Source organism: Silurus aristotelis (assembly GCF_946808225.1).
Source record: "Silurus aristotelis genome assembly, chromosome: 4".
In the NCBI taxonomy this organism is placed as follows: Eukaryota; Metazoa; Chordata; class Actinopteri; order Siluriformes; family Siluridae; genus Silurus; species Silurus aristotelis.
In genome coordinates, this window is record NC_139577.1 from 28821146 (window position 1) to 28841724 (window position 20579).

The 20579-nt window shown below is 39.3% G+C and overlaps 1 protein-coding gene across 1 annotated transcript in view; it reads right to left on the reverse strand.

The window, feature by feature from the left end:
* papss1 (3'-phosphoadenosine 5'-phosphosulfate synthase 1) overlaps window positions 1-18872 on the reverse strand; it is a 41324-nt gene extending 22452 nt beyond the window's left edge. Inside the window, exons 1-7 of the mRNA XM_083538741.1 lie at window positions 18660-18872; window positions 11417-11531; window positions 10551-10786; window positions 9297-9435; window positions 6075-6193; window positions 5088-5201; window positions 2929-3040 (exon numbers count right to left, since the gene is read on the reverse strand). Coding sequence (XP_083394867.1) covers window positions 2929-3040; window positions 5088-5201; window positions 6075-6193; window positions 9297-9435; window positions 10551-10786; window positions 11417-11531; window positions 18660-18728 — 904 coding nt within the window. The 5' untranslated portion in view covers window positions 18729-18872. The remainder of the gene's footprint in view (window positions 1-2928; window positions 3041-5087; window positions 5202-6074; window positions 6194-9296; window positions 9436-10550; window positions 10787-11416; window positions 11532-18659) is intronic.
* Between the last annotated feature and the right edge of the window lie 1707 nt (window positions 18873-20579).

Sequence of the window (20579 nt, forward strand, 5' to 3'; positions counted from 1 at the left end):
CTAAGAAGTGAACTAGGGAGTGAACTAGAAAGTGGAATTTTACATGACTAGAAAGTGAACTAGGAAGTGAACTAGGAAGTGGAATTTTACATGACTAGAAAGTGAACTAGGAAGTGGGTTTTGACATGACTAGAAAGTGAACTAGGAAGTGAACTAGGAAGTGGAATCTGATATGAGTAGAAAGTGAACTAGGAAGTGGAATTTTACATGACTAGAAAGTGCACTGGGAAGTGGAATTTTACATGACTAGAAAGTGCACTAGGAAGTGGAATTTTACATGACTAGAAAGTGCACTAGGAAGTGAACTAGGAAGTGAACTAGGAAGTGAAATTTGACATGACTAGAAAGTGAACTAGAAAGTGAACTAGAAAGTGAACTAGGAAGTGAACTAGGAAGTGAACTAGGAAGTGGAATTTGACATGACTAGAAAGTGAACTAAGAAGTGGAATTTGACATGACTAGAAAGTGAACTAGGAAGTGGAATTTGACATGACTAGAAAGTGAACTAGGAAGTGGAATTTGACATGACTAGAAAGTGAACTAGGAAGTGGAATTTGACTTGACTAGAAAGTGAACTAAGAAGTGGAATTTGACATGATTAGAAAGTGAACTAGGAAGTGGAATTTGACATGACTAGAAAGTGAACTAGGAAGTGGAATTTGACATGACTAGAAAGTGAACTAGGAAGTGGAATTTGACATGACTAGAAAGTGAACTAGGAAGTGGAATTTGACATGACTAGAAAGTGAACTAGGAAGTGGAATTTGACATGACTAGAAAGTGCACTAGGAAGTGAACTAGGAAGTGAACTAGGAAGTGAAATTTGACATGACTAGAAAGTGAACTAGAAAGTGAACTAGGAAGTGAACTAGGAAGTGAACTAGGAAGTGGAATTTGACATGACTAGAAAGTGAACTAAGAAGTGGAATTTGACATGACTAGAAAGTGAACTAGGAAGTGGAATTTGACATGACTAGAAAGTGAACTAAGAAGTGGAATTTGACATGACTAGAAAGTGAACTAGGAAGTGGAATTTGACATGACTAGAAAGTGAACTAGGAAGTGGAATTTGACATGACTAGAAAGTGAACTAGGAAGTGGAATTTGACATGACTAGAAAGTGAACTAAGAAGTGGAATTTGACATGACTAGAAAGTGAACTAGGAAGTGGAATTTGACATGACTAGAAAGTGAACTAGGAAGTGGAATTTGACATGACTAGAAAGTGAACTAGGAAGTGAACTAGGAAGTGGAATCTGATATGAGTAGAAAGTGAACTAGGAAGTGGAATTTTACATGACTAGAAAGTGCACTGGGAAGTGGAATTTTACATGACTAGAAAGTGCACTAGGAAGTGGAATTTTACATGACTAGAAAGTGCACTAGGAAGTGAACTAGGAAGTGAACTAGGAAGTGAAATTTGACATGACTAGAAAGTGAACTAAGAAGTGGAATTTGACATGACTAGAAAGTGAACTAGGAAGTGGAATTTGACATGACTAGAAAGTGAACTAGGAAGTGGAATTTGACATGACTAGAAAGTGAACTAGGAAGTGGAATTTGACATGACTAGAAAGTGCACTAGGAAGTGAACTAGGAAGTGAACTAGGAAGTGAAATTTGACATGACTAGAAAGTGAACTAGGAAGTGGAATTTGACATGACTAGAAAGTGAACTAAGAAGTGGAATTTGACATGACTAGAAAGTGAACTAGGAAGTGGAATTTGACATGACTAGAAAGTGAACTAAGAAGTGGAATTTGACATGACTAGAAAGTGAACTAGGAAGTGGAATTTGACATGACTAGAAAGTGAACTAGGAAGTGGAATTTGACATGACTAGAAAGTGAACTAGGAAGTGGAATTTGACATGACTAGAAAGTGAACTAGGAAGTGGAATTTGACATGACTAGAAAGTGCACTAGGAAGTGAACTAGGAAGTGAACTAGGAAGTGAAATTTGACATGACTAGAAAGTGAACTAGAAAGTGAACTAGGAAGTGAACTAGGAAGTGAACTAGGAAGTGGAATTTGACATGACTAGAAAGTGAACTAAGAAGTGGAATTTGACATGACTAGAAAGTGAACTAGGAAGTGGAATTTGACATGACTAGAAAGTGAACTAAGAAGTGGAATTTGACATGACTAGAAAGTGAACTAGGAAGTGGAATTTGACATGACTAGAAAGTGAACTAGGAAGTGGAATTTGACATGACTAGAAAGTGAACTAGGAAGTGGAATTTGACATGACTAGAAAGTGAACTAGGAAGTGGAATTTGACATGACTAGAAAGTGAACTAGGAAGTGGAATTTGACATGACTAGAAAGTGAACTAGGAAGTGGAATTTGACATGACTAGAAAGTGAACTAGCTAATTGAATTTCATTGAATAGGAAGTGAACTAGGAGGTGGAATTTTTCGTGACTTTGTAAAGGGATATGCACAGGTTAGTGGACATATAGGTGCTTTTCCAAACAAATTAGTGGACTGGAACTAAATGTATGAATAAGTTCATGAATGTATGAACTGCATTACATGATTTTATTGCAGGAAGCTTTATTACACAGGATTATAAAATATATCGATTTATCATATACTGAAATATTAATTTTATTATACTGATTTTATATACACATACATGTTTAAAAAAAAATGAAACAAGTGAAGGAAATTGGCACGTGTGTGGACTTTTTAAAATAATAAAACTCCTGGCGGATGTTCGACAGTGGAAAAGGGAAAAAAAAAAAAAAAAAAAAAAAAAAAAAAAAAAAAAAACATTTATACTTTAAATTCCTTTATTCTTTCTGTGACCCTGGTACCAAATGATTCACCAGATTTTTGTTTTGCGATATTTCAGTAACGTGTCCTTTTTGCATTAAACTGCCGAAATCAGATTTGGGCAAACAGAAGTGCACAGACGAAAGTCTTACCGTCGAGCAGGCAGTCGAAATGAAGGCACTGCAGGTACTCCCTCTCTCTCATGAAGCCATTGAGCGGAGTGGCCCAGCCCTCAGCCAGCACCTGGACCCACTGCATGTCCACCTAAAAGCAGGAGAGCATGAAGTTTTTATTTTTATTTTCCATCTGATATAACCTCAAACATGACACGGATTTCATCACTAGTTTGTACTTCACTGTACTTCACTGTGAACCCTGAATTTCACATAAATATTTGTCCTGAAACAAATCCAGTTTTCAAGCAATCGTTCAAACAAATTTAGCATCTAAAACCATGAGGAGAAAAAAAATCCCTTTTTCTTCTGTATCTACATTCTAGAACATTCTGTGGACAGATTACTCAGACAACCACAAGAAGAGATTAGCATGATTTCACATCGTTCCTTTCCCTAAACTCCGCCCCCAAAGTCTGAAAAGGAAACTGATGAAGTCTATGATCACATACAGCAGTTCTACTTTAGAATTTCTGAAGAAATTCCATCTATTTCTTCTTAATAATGTTTGATTGGAGCATTATTTCCAGAGAAGACTTTATATTAGTCTATATCTCAGACTCAGATCTACAGACATGAAACATTTTTCACCAACCCATTTACTTCAGATTGAGCAAGCATGAGACACCTACAGCGTAAAATTTGGCCTTTACTTCAACTAGGAGACCCAAACTTGTTCCAGCATGACAATGCCCCTGTGCACAATGCAAACTCCTCAAAGATCTGTTTTGAGCTCTGACCTCATCCCTATTGGCCGCCCTTGGGATGAATGTGAACGCTGATAAACACCCGAGAGAAATAGTTGTGAAAGGAAGGAGGAAGACAGTGAAAAATGACTTTCTTGGTAGGCTGCTGTTTAGATACAAGCCGTGTAACAGACACTGTCTTTCATTAAAGCCTGTGTAAAGTTCATTAGTTTCAGTGTAGAGACCTGCAGCTTATAGACAGGTGCGACGTATTTATGTTCAAAATAAAAATCTTTGTAAAATTCAGTGAGTGCGGCTTATATTTGGGTGCGATTAATAGTCCGGAAATTACGGTATGTATGTTAAAGCTTATATACATTTGATTTAATGGCAGCTGGCAGACACCCTTTTTCAACAAAGAAAAATAAATCTGACTCGAGGCCTTAGCATAAAGTACACGTTGCTTGTAGGTGCTGCTTTAACTGATCAGATTTGAAGTTGGTGACGCCGCGGCTATCTAGCAGGCGTACGATAACGTCTAGATTTTCGCATCTGTAGCAAACTGCGCAAAGCTCGAATATACACGTGCGGATTTAACAGCTGTTTTTATTTTTCTATTCCACAATGACTGACAGGGGAAAGGCTCAAAACAGGTGTTAAGATTTCCTATGAAACATTTTTTACTTTTGCGTTTTCTTTCCAGAGAACAAATACACACAATTTGCATGAAAACCCCCAGGGTCTTTAAATGAAAAAGGTTTATTGCTTTAGTAATAACATTCATTGTCGCTGTATGAGATTCCGTTCTGTGATGCAGCGCTGTGTTATACTGTGTTTCTCTATAATAACTATGATCTTTAGCGCCGTGTCGTCATAATGATGCTATTAAGAGGTGGATGGTTTCGGGTAGGACGCCACTGAAGGCCTGGGTGTGAAATATACGTAAACAAAGTGGTAATGTAAAGTAGCATAAACAACCACTCTAGTCGCCATTCAACTGTTGCATAAATGTTATATCATCTTCTTTCGGCTTCTTCCAATAGAAGCAGCCACAGCGGATCAGCGGTCTCCATACCCCCCTGTCCTCTACATCTGCCTGCATGTCTTCCCTCACCACATCCATAAACCTCTTCCTTGGCCCTCCTCTTTTTCTCCTTCCTGGCGGCTCCTTCCTCAGCATTCTTCTACCGATAGTAAACAGAAATGTTATATAACCTACTCGAAATGAAAGAAACACACTAAATGAGTTCCGAACTCAATTAAACAATAGACAAGCGGCGTAAATGCAAAGAAATGCTATAGCTGAGCCTAGGAACAAGTCGTGTGATGGTATCGGACCTCAAATAGTGTGCAAAGTCAGTCTACGGATGGTATAGTGTGTGTGTGTGTGTGTGTGTGTGTGTGTGTGTGTGTGTGTGTGTGTGTGTGTGTGTGTGTGTATATAAAAGTTACCATTCCAATCTCAACGGCAGGAAGAGTCTCCGCATCAGCCTTGGCCAAGTCCAGCTTGTTCTCAGGCACGTAAAGCTCTTTCACCTCATAAGAAGCGTCTACAGGAACAATGTCCTAAAAGGAGACAATCACTTGTTGAAAGAATGTTCTTTCATCTCGAGAAGGAATGCTACAGTCAGCTTATGACACCCAGGATTAGCATTCTTCTGTATTTCTGTAGCGCAAACGCAACATTGTCCGTAATGATTTTTGCTTTTGGCCCTCAGGCAAACGATATACGCATCAGAACCTGCACGTCGTGCTTTAGAAATAGGTGTAATTACAGCATTACATAAATGAGTAGTTGGTAAACCCTGCCATTTATGAGTCTCATTTTTTACTGACATGCACCACATTAGCACGTATTACAGCTGACATTTGAGATCGTTGTACCCATTGTGTATTAACACGTGCATGTATTTATTTATTTTTTGAAAAGGCATTCAAGTTGTATTTTATATATATAAATATATATATACACACATACACACACAGTACAGACCAAAAGTTTGGACACACCTGCTCATTCAAAGAGTTTTCTTTATTTTCATGACTATGAAAATTGTAGTCACACTGAAGGCATCAAAACTATGAATTAACACATGTGGAATTATATACATAACAAAAAAGTGAACTGAAAATGTCATATTGTAGGTTCTTCAAAGTAGACATCAAGAGAATGCCAAGTGTGTGCAAAGCAGTAATCTAAGCAAAAAGGTGTCTACTTTGAAGAGGTGTGTCCAAACTTTTGGTCTGTACTGTGTATATATATATATATGTGTGTGTGTGTGTGTGTGTGTGTGTGTGTGTGTGTGTGTGTGTGTGTGTGTGTGTGTGTGTGTGTGTGTATGTATGTATGTATGTATGTATGTATGTATGTATGTATGTATGTATGTATGTATGTATGTATAGCAATAGGGGGTGTATTGGCATGCCCTGTTTGCTTACTCTCTCCTGCAGAAGATCGAGCAGCTGTTGGATACTTTCGTTTACGCTGCAGGAGTCGGTTTTCAGCACCAGCTCGGGAGCCTCGGGCTTCTCGTACTCGGAGTCGATTCCTGTGAACCCTGTAATGAGAACATAAAAGTATGTTAACGTGGTCAATCAGTGACTGACGTTAATCAATAAGGAACTGCGATATGTCAGTTGGTGACAGCTGTTATTCTTAATTAATGATAAATGAGACGTGACAAATAGGCCGGTGACTAAAATGAATCAGTTGATGAATGATAATTGGTGACCCCAATAAACCAGCTCACTGATTAAGGCTCTGGGTTACTGATGGGTGTATTATCGTTGACCTTGTGCTTTGACCCCAACTTCCTAACATCACTGGGATATGAGAAGAAAAAATAATAACCGATAATTCTCATAACCGATAATTATGAATTAGTGGGTCTTGGAAATAACTTAATAAATCAGTCAGAAACAACCATAAACCAGTCATAAATCAACTATTTGTCTCTTTAGCAGGAGCTCAGGAGCCTCAGGCTTTTCATACTCCAAATCTGTGAGCAGCTGGAATCCTGTATAAGACACACATGGGATGACGTTCCTCGTCCAAAACCTCTGCAACGTCCGCAACTGGTCACCTCAGTTCTGACACATACAGCCAAAAGAAGTGATGCTCCAAAATAGTCAACATGGTCCTGTCCCAACTTGCAGCTATGTTGCTAAAACTTCCCGTACCACCCAGAGACGTTCCAGTGCCAGCTGGATCACTTCATGTGTGGAGTTTTGACATTGGACCTCCTCGAGTGCTTAAAGGCTCTGGTGTGGAGAAGCTGGTGTTGGATCTGTGATGATCGAAAATTTTGAGCTATTACATGAGTTGCTCAGTAGCTCCTAGTTTTATAACCACAAATGACTGTATAAGACTGTAGAAAGAACTTTACTTATAATCACACATTCCAGTACTCATATTAGTTCTCACTCTCCAGTGTTCTGTATTGTGTAAAGACTATGATCACACTCTTGATGTCACCCAAATGAGGATGGGTTCCCCTTTTGAGTCTGGTTCCTCTCAGGGTTTCTTCCTCATGTCATCTAAGGGAGTTTTTTCTTGTCACAGTCACCACGGCTGCTCATCAGGGATAAATACACACCGTTCACCTTAACTGTTGATTTCTGTAAAGCTGCTTTGAGACAATGTCTGTTGTAAAAAGCGCTATAGAAATAAACTTGACTATTGCAAATGAACAAATTACGTGAGAAAAAAAAAGTAATATATTCCCTTCAATCCAGGTCTTATCAGAACGGGTTGAAGTCTCATTAAAAAAGGATTAAGAGGACATGCTAAGGGCAGCTGGCATTAAAGCACCTTTCAAGTAAAAACATATGACACTAATGGCAGAAATTCAAACTTTTGCAAACGAGCAAGTACTTCCTCCAAAATTGCAACGATAGCATCTGTGCCTTACTTCCCTTTCTCTAAGTGTTACCACAACACGTTGGAAGGCTCTTACAGTTCACGTTCTCACACTGCAGAGGAAATAAATGGGGGGATTTTGAATCAACACGTTAATACAGCTTTCAGCCCACACAGATTTCTAGGTCTTGTCCAAGTCTAAGTTCACTCACAGTGCATATGATGTATATGTATCTCTCACTGTTTTGGGCCACGTTGTTCTCATCCTTGTGCGTTTCTGTTTCATAATTTTAGGTATTTCTACAATATTTGAACAAAAGTATTGGCACACCAGACTTTTTTTTTTTTTTTAACCATATGTAATTCTTCTGCAAACTGTTACCACAAAGTTGAAGGCACACAATTGTATAAGATGTCTTTGGATGTGGTAGCAGTAAGTTGTTTGCAATTACAGAGGTCAAACGTTTCCTGTAGTTTTTCACCAGGTTTGAACACACTGAAGGAGGGATTTTGGCCCACTCCACCACACAGATCTTCTCTAGATCAGTCAGGTTTCTGGCCTGTCGCTGAGAAACACGGAGTTTGAGCTCCCTCCAAAGATTCTCTATTGGGTTTAGGTCTGGAGACTGGCTAGGCCACGCCAGAACCTTGATATGCTTCTTACAGAGCCACTCCTTGGTTATACTGGCTGTGTGCTTCGGGTCATTGTCATGTTGGAAGACCCAGCCTCGACCCATCTTCAATGCTCTAACTGAGGGAAGGGGGTAGTTCCCCAAAATCTCACAATACATGGCCCCGGTCATCCTCTCCTTAATACAGTGCAGTCCCCTGTCCCCTGTGCAGAAAAACACCCCCAAAGCATGATGCTACCACCCCCATGCTTCACAGTAGGGATGGTGTTCTTGGGATGGTACTCATCATTCTTATTCCTCCAAACACGTTTAGTGGAATTATGACCCAAAAGTTCTATTTTGGTCTCATCTGACCACATCACTTTCTCCCATGACTGCTCTGGATAATCCGAATGGTCATTGGCAAACTTAAGACGTGCCTGGACATGTGCTGGTTTAAGCAGGGGAACCTTCCGTGCCATGCATGATATTAAACCATGACGTCTTAGTGTATTACCAACAGTAACCTTGGAAACGGTGGTCCCAGTTCTTTTCAGGTCATTGACCAGCTCCTCCCGTGTAGTTCTGGGCTGATTTCTCACCTTCCTTAGGATCATTGAGACCCCACGAGGTGAGATCTTGCATGGAGCCCCAGTCCGAGGGAGATTGACAGTCATGTTTAGCTTCTTCCAATTTCTAATGATTGCTCCAACAGTGGACCTTTTTTCACCAAGCTGCTTGGCAATTTCCCCGTAGCCCTTTCCAGCCTTGTGGAGGTGTACAATTTTGTCTCTAGTGTCTTTGGACAGCTCTTTGGTCTTGGCCATGTTAGTAGTTGGTTTCTTACTGATACAATAAATGTAGTGGAGGTGGACATTTTAAAGGCAGACTAACAGGTCTTTGAGGGTCAGAATTCTAGCTGATAGACAGGTGTTCAAATACTTATTTGCAGCTGTATCATACAAATAAATAGTTTAAAAATCATATATTGTGATTTCTGAATTTTTCTTTTTTAGATTATGTCTCTCACAGTGGACATGCACCTACGATGACAATTTCAGACCCCTCCATGATTTCTAAGTGGGAGAACTTGCAAAATAACAGGGTGTTCAAATACTTATTTTCCTCACTGTATATCTCATACACGCCGTATTAAAACATCACATCTGATTTTATGGAGCGGGTCTTTACCTCTGATCTCTCCAGCTCTGGCTCTCTTGTAAAGACCCTTCACGTCTCTTTGCTCGCACACATCCAGCGGTGCATCCACAAAAACTTCGAAGAACGGGAGGCCTGCTGCTTCGTGGATCTTCCTCGCGTTCAGGCGGTCCTACAGAGGAAGACCAGAAATACACAATGTAAGCGCAGAAAGGAATAGCAGGACATTCCAGTGTCATGAAAAGTGCAATACAGTTGATAATATCAATCAATTTTTCAAGTTGGGAACAAACCTGTTTTTGCCTGGCAGAGCAAATATTAGCGTTACAGAACTAAATGCAGCCAAAAAGATGCAGCTACTAAACAAATGTGGAAGATCTGTGCCTCTGTTCATATGGGCTTGTTGTCTTCACTTTACTGAGAAAAGAACAGGGATCTCACACTCAAACACTTTTGTTTTCATCTACCTCTTAGTTATTTATTTTGTTAAAACGTGTTTATACACCAACCAGGCAAAACCTTATGACACTAACATTATTAGCAGTGAAGTGAGGAACGTGTGAGATAAATTAAGCAACAAGTGAACATTTTATCCTCGAAGTTGGCGTGTTAGAAACAGGAAAAATGGGCCCATGTCAGGATTTGAGTTACTGATCGCTCATACACTGTATATTGTGTTCTTATTTTATCTGTATTGCCTCATATAGTCTAAGCTAAATGTATAGTGTTATTTCTGTCTGTACTTTTGAGAGTCACAAACAGCTGGAGCCAAATTCTGGCTAATAAACCTGATTCTGAGATTTGTTTTGTGTTAATTCAACCACAAGGGTGTTCGTAAAGTCAAGTACTCATGTAGGGTTCAGCGTTCCAATTCATCCAACAGGGTTGAGGTCAGAGCTCTATAGCAGCAAGATCTTCCACTTTAATCCATATAAAAGATATCTTGATTGGGCTGGCTTTGGGCACAGGGATTAAGGTCATGCTGGAAGAGTTTGATGGAAGGGAAAGTTTAACGTTACAGCATCCTAGGACGTCCTATACAACTGTTTGCCTCCAACTCTGAGGTAAAAGTTTGGGAAAGAACCACATATGGCTGGAAAGGTCCATTTAGGTGACCCCTAATTCTATAGTCACACAATCCTATATGTTACATGTTAATCTATTTGAATAAATTTAGTTATATTTGCATAGCAATTTTAACAATGGAGATTGACTTTGCAAACACTGAGCATTGCTGATAAATTAAGTTCACCACACACACATACACACACACACACACACACTCACCCTGCTGTATGGAGAGATGAAGCTGGCGATGCACACGAGCCCGGCATCGGCGAACAGCTTGGCCACCTCAGCGATACGCCGGATGTTCTCCTCTCGGTCTTCGGGGCTAAAACCCAGGTTTTTGTTCAGGCCCTGTCTGATATTGTCACCATCCAGAGTATAGCAGGGGATCCCGTGACACACCAGGTGCTCCTCTAGTGCCATGCTCACCGTCGTCTTGCCCGCTCCTGAAAGGCCTGTGGAGAGATGAGAGTTCACATCTAAGAGCTTCTGGAGACCAAACAACAACTTAATTATGCCCTTTTGGTCTGATAGAAGATCAAGAAGGTAACCAACAACTCACAGGACACGGGCTGGGTTTCTTCTTTAAACTTTGGTAGAACTGATAAACACACTCTTTTCAGTGATTAAACTTTGTGGGCACCAAGAAAATACCACAAAGCAAAAAATCCTAATTAAAATAAAATCCTAAATAAAATCCTATTTAAATTCTAGATATTAGAAGTTTAAAAGGCAATAAAATTCACAGTTCGGTTAAATTTTGGTACGTTTAAAGGGAAGAAACGCGATTTATTGGTATCAACATTCGTGATTGCAGAACAATTTACGTTTTTCAAACTATTTTAAAAGAAATGCCTGGTGTAAATAAAAAATCAAATACATAGAAATAATATAAATTAAATTAATGCAATACACGTTTTTATTATATTGATTCAATTGAGTGATCGATTTAATCGGCACAAGTTAAATTGATTAATAAAAATTCAATATATGGAAAAATCTAATTCGATCATTTACATTTGTAAGACCCCGTTTGACTGGTTTGCCTATGGATGTTCATGCATCCAATTTTTGTAAATCAGTACCTGTGAGCCATACGGTGCATCCCCGGAAGCCTCCTCTCGTCCCGACGGCTTGCCCACGTTTGTTTCGGCTCACGTGATGAGCTTGATAGGTGACGTTCGTAGCTCGCTGCATGCCCTGAAACACACGTGATCCCGTTTTCTTAACGATAAAAAGTTTATAATGGTAATATCCAGAATCAAGCGTCTACATTAAATGTGTTGGAAAAACATACTGAGCTTTAATGGACATTTAGAATGAACAATTAATACATTAGAACATGTAAATGATCAGGTTTCAACGGAATATGCGTTTTTTTTTTATGGCTGGATGTGATATTTTTACTTGAAATATTGCAACAAGAAAAACAATAGACACACAATAGGAGGTAATTCAGAATCAAAAAAGGCTTTATTTCCAAGTATGTTTGCATTTACAAGGAATTCATTTTGGTCACAGAAGCTTTCAGCTGCACAATTAAAAAAAAAAAATTTTATTTATATATTTATATATATATATATATATATATATATATATATATATATATATATATATATATATATATATATATATATATATATATATATATATACACAGTGGGTACGGAAAGTATTCAGACCCCCTTAAATTTTTCACTCTTTTTTATTTTGCAGCCATTTGCTAAAATCATTTAAGTTCATTTCTTTTCCTCATGAATGTACACATAGCACCCCATACTGACAGAAAAACACAGAATTGTTGACACTGTTGCAGATTTATTAAAAAAGAAAAACTGAAATATCACATGGTCCTAAGTATTCAGACCCTTTGCTCAGTATTTAGTAGAAGCCCCCTTTTGATCTAATACAGCCAGGAGTCTTTTTGGGAAAGATGCAACAAGTCTTTCACACCTGGATTTGGGGATCCTCTGCCATTCCTCCTTGCAGATCCTCTCCAGTTCTGTCAAGTTGGACGGTAAACGTTGGTGGACAGCTATTTTAAGGTCTCTCCAGAGATGCTCAATTGGGTTTAAGTCAGGGCTCTGGCTGGGCCATTTAAGAACAGTCACGGAGTTGTTGTGAAGCCACTCCTTCGTTATTTTAGCTGTGTGCTTAGGGTCATTGTCTTGTTGGAAGGTAAACCTTCAGCCCAGTCTGAGGTCCAAAGCACTCTGGAGAAGGTTTTCGTCCAGGATATCCCTGTCCTTGGCCGCATTCATCTTTCCCTTGATTGCAACCAGTCGTCCTGTCCCTGAAGCTGAAAAACACCCACACAGAATGATGCTGCCACCACCATGCTTCACTGTTGAGACTGTATTGGACAAGTGATGAGCAGTGCCTGGTTTTCTCCACACATACCGCTTAGAATTAAGGCCAAAAAGTTCTATCTTGGTCTCATCAGACCAGAGAATCTTATTTCTCACCATCTTGGAGAACTCCATGCGGGTTTTCATGTGTCCTGCACTGAGGAGAGGCTTCCGTCGGGCCACTCTGCTATAAAGCCCCACTGGTGAATGGCTGCAGTGATGGTTGACTTTCTAAAACTTTCTCCCATCTCCCGACTGCATCTCTGGAGCTCAGCCACAGTGATCTTTGGGTTCTTCTTTACCTCTCTCACCAAGGCTCTTCTCCCCCGATAGCTCAGTTTGGCCGGACGGCCAGCTCTAGGAAGGGTTCTGGTCGTCCCAAACGTCTTCCATTTAAGGATTACGGAGGCCACTGTGCTCTTAGGAACCTTTAGTGCTGCAGAAATTTTTTTGGAACCTTGGCCAGATCTGTGCCTTGCCACAATTCTGTCTCTGAGCTCTTCAGGCAGTTCCTTTGACCTTAATGATTCTCATTTGCTCTGACATGCATTGTGATCTGTAAGGTCTTATATAAACAGGTGTGTGGCTTTCCTAATCAAGTCCAATCAGTATAATCAAAAATTTCTGGACTCAAATGAAGGTGTAGAACCATCTCAAGGATGATCAGAAGAAATGGAGAGCACCTGAGTTAAATATATAAGTGTCACAGCAAAGGGTCTGAATACTTAGGACCATGTGATATTTCAGTTTTTCTTTTTTAATAAATCTGCAAAAAGGTCAACAATTCTGTGTTTTTTTGTCAGTATGGGGTGCTATGTGTACATTCATGAGGAAAAGAAATGAACTTAAATGATTTTAGCAAATGGCTGCAATATAACAAAGAGTGAAAAATTTGAGGGGGTCTGAATACTTTCCGTACCCACTGTATATAGTGAGGAAAATAAGTATTTGAACACCCTGCTATTTTCTCCCACTTAGAAATCATGGAGGGGTCTGAAATTGTCATCGTGGGTGCATGTCCACTGTGAGAGACATAATCTAAAAAAAAAAAAAAAAAAATCCAAAAATCACAATGTATGATTTTTTTAACTATTTATTTGTATGATACAGCTACTAATAAGTATTTGAACACCTGAGAAAGTCAATGTTAATATTTGGTACAGTAGCCTTTGTTTGCAATTACAGAGGTCAAATGTTTCCTGTAGTTTTTCACCAGGATTTCACACACTGCAGGAGGGATTTTGGCCCACTCCTCCACACAGATCTTCTCTAGATCAGTCAGATTTCTGGCCTGTCGCTGAGAAACACGGAGTTTGAGCTCCCTCCAAAGATTCTCTATTGGGTTTAGGTCTGGAGACTGGCTAGGCCATGCCAGAACCTTGTATGCTTCTTACAGAGGCACTCCTTGGTTATACTGGCTGTGTGCTTCGGGTCATTGTCATGTTGGAAGACCCAGCCTCGACCCATCTTCAATGCTCTAACTGAGGGAAGGAGGTTGTTCCCCAAAATCTCGCAATACATGGCCCCGGTCATCCTCTCCTTAATACAGTGCAGTCGCCCTGTCCCATGTGCAGAAAAACACCCCCAAAGCATGATGCTACCACCCCCATGCTTCACAGTAGGGATGGTGTTCTTGGGATGGTACTCATCATTCTTATTCCTTCAAACATGTTTAGTGGAATTATGACCCAAAAGTTCTATTTTGGTCTCATCTGACCACATGACTTTCTCCCATGACTCCTCTGGATCATCTAAATGGTCATTGGCAAACTTAAGACGTGCCTGGACATGTGCTGGTTTAAGCAGGGGAACCTTCCGTGCCATGCATGATTTCAAACCATGACGTCTTAGTGTATTACCAACAGTAACCTTGAAAACGGTGGTCCCAGCTCTTTTCAGGTCATTGACCAGCTCCTCCCGTGTAGTTCTGGGCTGATTTCTCACCTTCCTTAGAATCATTGAGACCCCACAAGGTGAGATCTTGCATGGAGCCCCAGTCCGAGGAAGATTGACAGTCATGTTTAGCTTCTTCCATTTTCTAATGATTGCTCCAACAGTGGCCCTTTTTTCACCAAGCTGCTTGGCAATTTCCCCGTAGCCCTTTCCAGCCTTGTGGAGGTGTACAATTTTGTCTCTAGTGTCTTTGGACAGCTCTTTGGTCTTGGCCATGTTAGTAGTTGGATTCTTACCGATTGTATGGGGTGGACAGGTGTCTTTATGCAGCTAACAACCTCAAACAGGTGCATCTAATTTAGGACAATAAATGTAGTGGAGGTGGACATTTTAAAGGCGGACTAACAGGTCTTTGAGGGTCAAAATAGATAGACAGGTGTTCAAATACTTATTTGCAGCTGTATCATACAAATAAATAGTTAAAAAATCATATATTGTGATTTCTGGATTTTTTTTTTTAGATTATGTCTCTCACAGTGGACATGCACCTACGATGACAATTTCAGACCCCTCCATGATTTCTAAGTGGGAGAACAAAATAGCAGGGTGTTCAAATACTTATTTTCCTCACTGTATATATATATATCTCTGAAAATATAAAATAAAATACATTTAAATACAAATTAAAAAATAAATACTACATTTAAAAATTAAATAAAAATTATAAAATGAGTGTTACTGCACATTTATACATAGAAAAATAAATAAAGTATTATTGCACAGAAAAACACAGAAATAATTCATTAGAAATTGGTAGATATTTTTATAGCACAATAAGCAGAGAACTTCCCTAATCAATAGGAGTACTCACTTCTATGCTATAATTTTTATAAATAATAAAAGCACAATACTTAAGGCTGTATTGTATTTTTTGGCAATACAAACTTCTGTCTTTCTATGATGGAACGTTGAACACTGCACACTTTATACCCACACTCACTCCTGTTTCTTGCATTTGCACGTCACTAATTTGTGACGTTTTTTGTTTTGTCCTTAATGTCCCTCATAGGCTGCTTGGAGGAATCACAGAGTAAGAATTTCACTCTATGGTGTAAAGGACAATAAACCCCTTGTGTCGTAAACAGAGGCACACAGAGACAGAAACTAGGCTCGGGTAGCTAAAGAGTTATGAGATGACAAATGTGACGATGTTGATGCAACACAGAGCTGGACGAAGTACGCAAATCATGTACTTGAGTAATAGAGATCCACGTATTAAAATATGACTCCAGCAAACGTGCTCCCTTTAAACTGTCACGTGAATAAAAGCTCAAAAGTATGTCCTCGAACGTACTTAAGTATCCAAAGAACTAGGATTAATTGTGGCTATAATGTTCCTGTTATCATTTTTGTCAATTTGCTTAATCAACTCAGTTGATGTGAAAAGACTCTAATGTGACTTTTATCACACCGATCTATTACTAGAATGATATTAATGAGTCAAACACTGATTGATATCTAATATAATTTTCATGATCCTAAAACTCAAATACTTTTTAACAAATAAGGCAATGGATGTTGTGGCAAGTTAGAGTCAGGAGTTTCTTCTTGGGCTGCTTAAACAGCGAATAATCGAGTAATCGGATAAGAAGTTATTTTTTTCTTTATTAAAGAGCAAATCTAAATTTACAATAGAAAATAAAACTTAAAGATTTATAAAATTAACGCATTTTTTTTTTCAGGGAGATGTACACACACATTATATATACAGTATGTGTGTGTGTGTGTGTGTGTGTGTGTGTGTGTGTGTGTGTGTGTGTGTGTGTGTGTGTGTGTGTGTGTGTGTGTATCTCCCTGAATCCAATCCTGGATAAAAACTCCAGAGGTAAACCTGGATGTGTGTGTGATTGGATTCAGAGAGATATATACACAAACACACACACACACACACACACACACACACACACACACACACACACAGGCGATGAAAATTAGAGAACAATTTATAAACAATTCTGAAATAATGTCATCTTCACTGCTCAACAGTTGAAGGAGTTTTTGTCCTGTCTATACCATGCTACCAGAACACCTTTTCCACAAAATAACTAAGGCCTTTAAAAAAAAAAAACGTTGTTTTGCAGAAAACACACTGATCAAAATTAGAGAACAACAATGACTGTAGCATGGAAAAAGATTACAACAACATTTTCTGAAGGTTACAACAGTCAGCAATTAGTAGGAAGTGTACAGGCCTCTGCTCTGAATAACTTCAGCACATCTGCAGCCACAGGACAGCACTAGTCTCTCACACTGCTCTGGTGTGATTTTTGGTCCACTCTTCTTCCAGTCTCCTCCACAGTTCGGTAACTGTAGTGGGTTTCTTGGCCATAACTTTGTCACCAAGGATTTTCCAGAGGTTCTCTATTGAGTTGAGATCAGGACTCTGGGCAGGCCATGTCATTATTTCAATGTTTTCAGTTTCAAGGAACTGCTTTACCCGTTTTGCTGTGTGACATGGAGCGTTGTCCTGCATGAACACTGCGGGCTGATTGGGTGATGAACGCAGGGAAGGAACCATATGTTGTTGAAGAAGGTTCTGATAAACATTTGCATTCACTCTGCCATGTAGCTGTATAAGAGGCACAACTCCTGCTGCAGAAAACATGCCCCAAACCATGACACTTCCTCCTCCACTTTTCACTGACTTCTTTACACACTTTGGGTTCAGTCTTTCTCCAGTTTGTCGCCGAACATAATGTTTCCCATCGGACCCAAATAAATTAAACTTGCTTTCATCACTGAAGTGAATTTTGGACCAGTTCTCCTCTGTCCACACAACATGCTTAGTCTAGCCTTTTGATTCTTTCTGCTAATGGGAGGTTTGGTCACTGCAGAGTGGGCTTTCAGTCCAAATGCTCTTAAACGTCGAGACACTGTATGACGAGACAGATCCTTACCCTGTTCAGCGCTGAACTGGTGAGCAATTCCAGCTGCAGTGTGGAAACGATTGCCCATTGAGTTCCTCTGCAGTATCCTGTCCTCTCTTGTATTTGTCTTCTTGGTGGACTTAAATGAGTTTGTGATGTTGTAAAAATTCTATATTCTTGAAATCACAGATTTGGAACGACCAACTTGTCTTGCTATGGCTGATAGGGTCGTCCCTTTGGCCTTCATCTGGACGACCTGCTGCCGGAGGCTTTAAGTCACTTTAGAACGGCCCACCATCTTGCAGAGTCAGTGAAACTGGAAGTTAGGCTGCCAGTTAAATAGGGGTTGACAGATAATCAAGAAAATTAGCACCAGGTACCAGATTAACACCAATAACTGGGAGGTATCTGAAAGTGTTCTCTAATTTTGATGTTTTTTTTTTAAATACCTTAGTTAATTTGTGGAAAAGGTGTTCTGGTAGCATGGTATAGACAGGACAAAAACTCCAACTGTTGAGCAGTGAAGATGACATTATTTCAGAATTGTTCAATTGTTTATAAATTGTTCTCTAATTTTGATCTCCAGTATGTGTGTGTGTGTGTGTGTGTGTGTGTGTGTGTGTGTGATTATATTTATATATATATTTATATATATAAAACCCTGGATCTAGCCCTGGATGTAGCCCTGGATGCGATGCAAACATGTATGTAGCTCTGGATGAAACCATAGCTCTAACCCTGGATGGAACCCTGGATGTAAACCTGAATGTAAACTTGAATGTAGCCGTGAATGGAACCATAGATCTAAACGTGGATCTAACACTGGATCCATCTCTGGTTGCAAACATGTATGTTGCTCTGGATGAAACCCTGGATCTAACCCTGAATGCAAGCATGTATGTAGCTCTGGATGAAACCATAGATCTAACCCTGGATGTAAACTTGAATGGAGCCCTGAATGGAGCCATAGATCTAACCGTGGATCTAACACTGTATGGAACCAAAAATCTAATCATTAATGGAACCCTGGATGGACACCGGATTCGAACCCTGGATGGAACCCTGGATGGAACCCGGATTTCAACCCTGGATGGAACCCCGGTTCGAACCCTTTATGGACCCCTGCACAGCAGTAAGTTAGGATCAGCTCAGTTTGCTCACCCAGTTCTGAAGCGCGTTGCTCAGTTTCTGCTTCTTGTGTGAGCTTGCAGAAGTCTCCATCTCCGCCATCGACCAGGTTACACAAAAAAATAATAGAAAAGAAAAAAAAAGAAAAGAAAAATGTCTCCGAGCCGGTTTGGTTAATGGACACCAGAAAGACACCAAGCAGTTCCAGCAGGCAGGAGGCGTCCACACTGACGCCACGTCACCGGAAGTGACGCTTTAAAACCTCGCCACATGTTTCAGCGCCATCTATCGCGCAGAAAAAGTTCTGCTGTCTTATGTGCTTTATTGATTTTTGATTTATGATTTATAAGATTTATAAGAATAATAATAATAGATTAGTAATATATAATTGAACATTAATGACTTTGTTTTGTAAGTAATACACACAACCTACAAAGTTGGCATTGAATGTTTTTAGCACATTCATTTGGCTTTTTAAAGCAATTTGTGAATAGTTTTGGTTGTTAATGGTTGACACCTCATACTTTCTCTCTCTTTATATTTACTTTTTAATGTCGTGGATCAGAAGCAGCATTATATGCTACAGCAGCTAGTAACAATTAGTAAACAAAGAGACTTTTACTTGTCACATATACACTAAAGCACATTGAAATTCTCATTTATTCGTATATCCCAGCTTATCAGGTAAAGTCAGGCATGATACAGCACACTTGGAACACAGTGGGTCAAGGGTCTTGCTTAAGGGCCGAAGTGTGACAGATCGGCAATAATGATGCCTAAATCTACAAAATTTACATCAGTAATTAAGAACCTTTACCACTGAGTTACTTACAAGCAATTGTTCTCACCAATATATCGTCTAATAATTAATAAAACAAATGAAAAAACAAAAAAATAAAACACAGACGTCTTTCTATGTCATTAGGTAACAATACATACATTATATTTCTATAATGTACATACATTATAGAAATATACATGTTATACATATATATTTCTACATTATATATATATATATATATATATATATATATATATATATATATATATATATATATATATATATATATATTATATTTATTATATATCTATATATAAATATATCTAGATATCTAGATAGATAGATAGATAGATAGATAGATAGATAGATAGATAGATAGATAGATAGATAGATAGATAGATAGATAGATAGATAGATAGATAGATAGATAGATATTGTGGAGGTGTTCAGGCTTTGTCTCAAAGCAACTTTACAGAGTTAAAGAGGTTATAAAATGTGATTCTAAGAGGTGGAGAAGGTGGAGGAGTTCAGGTACCTGGGGTCAACAGTGCAAAGTAATGGAGAGTGTGTTAGGGAAGTAAAGAAAAGAGTGCAGGCAGGATGGAGTGGGTGGAGAAGAGTGACAGGAGTGATTTGTGATAGAAGAGTATCTGCAAGAATGAAAGGGAAAGTTTATAGGACTGTGGTGAGACCTGCGATGTTGTATGGATTAGAGACAGTGGCATTGAGTAAAAGACAGGAGGTGGAGCTGGAGGTAGCAGAGCTGAAGATGTTGAGGTTTTCGTTGGGAGTGACGAGGATGGACAAGATTAGAAATGAGTTTATTAGAGGGACAGCCCATGTAGGATGTTTTGGTGACAAGGTGAGGGAGGCGAGATTGAGATGGTTTGGACATGTGCAGAGAAGGGACATGAATTATATTGGTAGAAAAATGCTGAAGATGGAGCCACCAGGTAGGAGGAAAAGAGGAAGGCCAAGGAGGAGGTTCATGGATGTGGTGAGGGAAGACATGCAGGTAGTTGGTGTAAAAGAGGCAGATATAGAGGACAGGGTGGTATGGAGACGGATGATCCGCTGTGGCGACCCCTAATGGGAGAAGCCGAAAGAAGAAGAAGAAGAAGATATGTTAATGCCTATGAATTTTTCCTTGAGATCGAGTATCCTGGAGAAAA